At 60.5% G+C, this 5,039-nt stretch overlaps 1 protein-coding gene across 1 annotated transcript in view; it reads right to left on the bottom strand.

Annotated features, from left to right (window-relative positions):
• Window positions 1–427: 427 nt before the first annotated feature.
• SCAF1 (SR-related CTD associated factor 1) overlaps window positions 428–5,039 on the bottom strand; it is a 10,013-nt gene continuing 5,401 nt past the window's right edge. The window contains 6 exon segments of the mRNA XM_024768227.1: window positions 428–866; window positions 1,173–1,301; window positions 2,634–2,852; window positions 3,072–3,154; window positions 3,813–4,023; window positions 4,026–5,032. Of these exon segments, the coding sequence (XP_024623995.1) occupies window positions 675–866; window positions 1,173–1,301; window positions 2,634–2,852; window positions 3,072–3,154; window positions 3,813–4,023; window positions 4,026–5,032 (1,841 nt within the window). The 3' untranslated portion in view covers window positions 428–674.

Here is a 5,039-nt window from a genome sequence, read left to right on the forward strand (position 1 = left end):
GGGAAAAATAAACCCCCCCCACCCCAAAGAAATAAAAAAAAAAAAAAAAAAAAAACTGAATGGAGGACAAAGATCCTGTTTCTGGGGCAATTCCAAGGTTAGACAAATAGCACCTAGACGCCCTGAGCTGGGCAGACACTGGTCAGGTGGGGCAGGGACCTCTCCCTCCCATCACCACCACTCTGTATCAGTAGCAACGGCTTCCTATGTGCCAGGTCCGGTTCGAAGTGCTTCACCCGCCTGCGTCTTTCTTAATCCTCACAACACCCACTTTATAGACGAAGAAACAGGCCCAGTGAGAGGAATGCACTTTTCCCAAGTCACACCGTCTACTTCCCCGCTAACCACCCTCACACTTGGGCCAAGGCTCCTCCCCGACCCTTTCCCAAACTGGACTCTGAAAAGAAAGGGCTAAAAGTCCTGGGGCTCAGGGGTAATATTTCATGAAATCTTTAATGAAACTGGGGTAGGGGCACGAACAGAGGGGAGGGGCAATGGGCACAGGCTTGGGGCCAGGGAGATGGCAGTGGGGCTGGGCAGGGGGCTCTCCTCTTTCCCGCAGCAACCCTCCCCCAATCATCCCACTGACAGGGGAGGGACGTAGGGAGGCAGAGCCATAAATACGTCCAGAATTCCAGAGAGGCAGCGAAGGAGGAAAGGGGCGGCTGGGGATCTCAGAGAGGGGGCAGGGGCAGGCCCGGGCCGCCCTTGTCAGGGGGTCCCGGCTCCTTGGGCGGCCGTGGGGGCCCCGGAGGGTCCCCTGGCTTGCGGCCGTGCTTGCGGAAGTAGCGGTAGCGTTGGACGTAGGCGCGCACCAGGTTGCTCACCTTCACCGGGTTGATCTCCCCACTTTTGCTGTGGCAGATCTGGGGGGCAAGGGGCAGCTGCAGTCACCGCCAGCCCCCATGGTCCCCTGCACCTGGACTGCTGAGCACAGCTGGGGACTGGGATGGGAACCCCTCCGCCAAAATCCAGGCCAACGTCCCTACTTGTCCCCCTGATGCCAGCAGAACAGGCCCAGGTGGGCTTGAGGCATCCTGTCACCCTCTCGCCTTCCAGAGTGACCCACTGCCCCTCTGTCTCCCCATCTCTGTACGCCTGTCTGCTCACGTCCATCACTCCGTCTCATCCTCTCCCCACCTCTGCGCATCTTGTCCCCCTCTGGGCCCCACCTTGTGGACGGCCTTCCTCAGGATGTCCTTGTACTCCTCCTTGGTGATGTCCTTCTTCTGATAATACGGCTTGATGGCCAGCTTCACCTCCTCTACTGCCCGCTCCTGCGTGTGCAGCTTCTTCAGATACTGGCGAGGGTGGCGACAGTGGGAAGAAGGGACAGCAAAGGCCAGGTGAGTTACTGCAGAACCCCTACCTCCACTCACCTGCCCACCAGCTCAGACTTCTTGACCATCCAGCTACTCCCAGAGGTGGAAATCCTGCTTAGGGTCTGCCCTGTTCTCCCCTTGCTACAGTCGCCCCAGACCCCAGGCCAGGCCTGGGCCTCTCAATGTCACTAGCATCTCCTCCAGGCTGGATCCTGGGCTGTCCCAGGCATCCATGACCAGGACCCATGTGTCCCCTGCCCTTACAGTCTAGTAGGGAGACAGACCTGAGCCAGGCGGCTGTTCCCTACCATCCCAGAGAAGATGGGGGCAGATAAACTGAGGCCTGGGAAGGGCAGGACACCCCAGACTTCAGGGCCAATATCTCCCATGAAACATGAATGCCAACTGTTGGGTGAGCTACTGAGCTGCTGGGGGAGCCACGGCCACCCCAGGGGGACTCTTCAGGCCTCCCTAGCCCCACAGGAGTGGGTTTCTAAATATGCGGCCAACAGAAAGGGATTGTGTCCTGCACCCGTCTCATATGTGGAGAGAGAGAATGATGGCAGAGAACAGACAGGGCAGCCTCACTGGCAGAACAGGGACCTGCTGCTCGTCTCACCCTGTCCCGCAGCCCATGGCGCAGGCCATGGACAAGTACACATCAAAGCTGTGGCCCCACCTCCGTTTATACGGGGCTTATAACACGGGGGTTTGTTCTGCTTTTCTTCTGGCTCTGTATGTGGGGTGCGAAAAGGGTGAGCAGCGCCATCATCTGGTGACAGGGCCATAGCGACCAGCAACCAGATCCACCCAAAAGGTACACAGCCCCAAGGCCCAGGAGGAGGAGCCAGATGTAGTGGGGGGAGGGGGGGCCTGTTTGCCCTGCACCCATTCTTCCTCCCTCCGTCCAGGAACAGATGCTTGATTTTTTGTTTGTAAACCACCCCGAGCCCCCCTTACACAAAAAGATCGGGGTGAGAGAGAGAGGTATAGATGACCAAAGAGTAGACTGTAGTAAGTATATGTATAAACATGCGTGTGTTTATATCCATATCTATTTCTCTCTTTCTCTCCCTACCTCCATCCCATCTCTATACGAAATTCTTTAAAAACCTGTCTAGCACCCCTTTCCCAATCATCTAATCAAGTGAAAGTTTAGTTCCTTACAATTTAGTGATTTCAGTTTTATCTAAGTCCTCATCTGCTGGCATCAGTCTCTGGCATTCTCCTCGGGCCCCTGCATCTCAGTTATCTGCCTGCGTTCTCTGCAAAACTGTCACCACTAACCCACCTCTCCCAAGCCCAGTTCACCTTGTCTGTGTCACCACGTCCCTCGGAGCTGCTGCTGCCCTCTCTCTTGTCAGACGCTGCAGCCAGCCCAGTGGGGGTGGGAGGGGTAGAGCCACAGCCCCCCAGGGGGAGGCTGCCAGGGAGCAGGTAGCTGGAGGGGCCAGGGGGCAGACCCAGAGAGGTGGGCACAGGAGCTGGCGTCACCCCCAGACTTGAGGGGGGCTTCCTGTGGCTGAGGATCTGTGGGAAAAGGTTGGAGAATAAGCAAAGGGAGGTGGAGGGGAGGACGGAACATGTACCCCTATTCCCACCCTGATTTCCCAATAGTCCCAGAGGCAACAGGCTCCTCTTCTGGCAGATACCTTGCCCCAAAGCCTGCTGGGAGCTGAAGTTCCTCTCCTAACCCGAAGCAGGGGACAAGAGAAGGGGCTGCGGGGACTCTTCCCCAAGGAAGCCCACCTGGTTGGTGGCCTGGATCAGCTCCTGGGCCTTTGCTCGGCTTGCCAGATTGGCTTCTTCCATCTTGAAGAGAAGTGCAGTCACTGCAGTAGGTGGAGAGTGGACGACAAGGATCGGGAGTTGACGCAAGAGAAGAGGGTGACCCTCACCCAGCCACGTGCCACCTCCCGCCCCGGGCCCCCAGACAGGCTATAAGGTCTCAGGCTCATAACTGGGAAAAGGGGCCTCAGCCACCAAGAGAACCAGCCCACACCCTATATGTTCTTAGGACTCAAGGTGTGTGTGGGGCAGGGGTGGGGGTGGCGTGTGGCCAGGGTCACACAGTGACGAGTTGGTCCCGAGCCCCCGTAGCCTCTCTCCCCACCTCTGCAGTCTAGCAAAGGCTCCTGCCATCCCTTAAGGGACACTGCTCCCTACTCCCCGATTCCGGTCCCTCCACCAAGCCTACCCCAGTCTACCTCTAGGTGGACCCCAGGACACACCCCACTCCTCCAGTCTCTGCTGGACTGGCTGCCCGCTGCTCCCATCTGCCCAGTGCTCTCCCAGTGCACCCAAACATCGTGGAGCCTTCTGGACAGACCCTGACTGGCCCTTACCCACCCAAGGCCCTCCCAGTCCTGGTCACTACACCCACCCCTTCCAAGGTATCTCCACTGCCTCCAAGTTTGTCCCCACATGACCTCCTCCCTGATCCTGTCTGTCCACCCTAATGTGCCCCAGCCCCCCCCAGGGGACACTCACAGGCCAGGACACCGCTGGTAGTGCAGTCTACACCAGCGGGCAGGTTCCAGGGCATGGGTGGGGGCAGCGTGGGCAGCTGGGAGACACGGGGGGCTGGCCCATCCTCCGCCCCCGAGTCGCCAGCCGTGGACCCCGCACTAGGAGCGGTGCTAGGAGCGGCCGCAGCCGTGCTGGTGGCCGTGCTGGTGGCCGGCTGCTGCTCCTCCTCCTCCTCCTATTGGACTTCTTCAGCGTCGCAGGGCCACTGCCCCCACCGCCACTGCCCCCACCGCTGCGGATCTTTTTCCTGGTCTTGGATGGCTTGGTCTTTCCCTTGGTCCCCTTGGCTTTCTTGGCCCCAGCCTTGGCCTTGACCTTGGTCTTTTTGGGCTTGGTGCTGCCCTGAGCTGCTTTGGCCACCTCAGTAGGGGCCCTCTCATCTGGCTTGAGGAAGGGGGAGCGGCTCTCTCGGTCTCGGCTGAACTTGACTCCGATGGAGCCCAGGCCAGCAGACGTGGCCTCCTTGGCTGATGTGGTGCTGCTGACACCCTCTCGGATCAGCACGGCCACCTTGGACTGTAGCTTCACCTTCCGGGAGGATGAGGAGGACGACGAGGACGAGGAGCCTGAGCCGCTGCTGACAGGTGGCTTTGGCGGGGGCCCTGAAGAGGGCGCCAACTCCTTGGGGGGCCGGGCCTTCTTGGATGACCTGTCCCTGTCCCTATCTCTGTCCCTGTCCCGGTCCCGATCCCCCCCATCCAGTGCCTTCCGCCGTGATCCCTTCTCCCGGGAGGAAGAGGAGGAGGAGGCAGCCCCAGAGCGGCGCCGGTCCTTCTCACTGCTCTTGCCTCCCCGCTCCTCGGCGCTCAGTCCCTCGGAGTCGTATAGGACCTCGCGCTTGGGCGATGAGGCCGGAGCCGGTGAGGGGCCTCGGGGGTCAGGCTTGTCCGGCCGGCCCACGGTGATGGTCCGCTTGATGGCAAAGAGATCGTGGTCCGTGAGGTCCTGGATGGAGGGCGGCACGGCCCCCCGGCGGCGGCTGTCTCGCTCTCCGCCCAAGGAGGTGGAGCCGGAGGGCGGCTGGGCCGGGGCAAGGCCCTTCTCACTGTCCCCAGACCGCTTCTCACCCCGGGACCGCGACCGCTTCTTCTTCTTCTTGCTGCCACCGCCATCCCGGTGCTTGCCGCGGTGCCGCTCGCGCCTGGAAGACGACGACGAGGAGGTGGCCGGGGGCGGGGAGTTCGAGGG

The sequence above is a fragment of the Neophocaena asiaeorientalis genome, unplaced genomic scaffold (assembly GCF_003031525.2).
Source record: "Neophocaena asiaeorientalis asiaeorientalis breed wild unplaced genomic scaffold, Neophocaena_asiaeorientalis_V1.1 scaffold629, whole genome shotgun sequence".
Taxonomy (NCBI): Eukaryota; Metazoa; Chordata; class Mammalia; order Artiodactyla; family Phocoenidae; genus Neophocaena; species Neophocaena asiaeorientalis.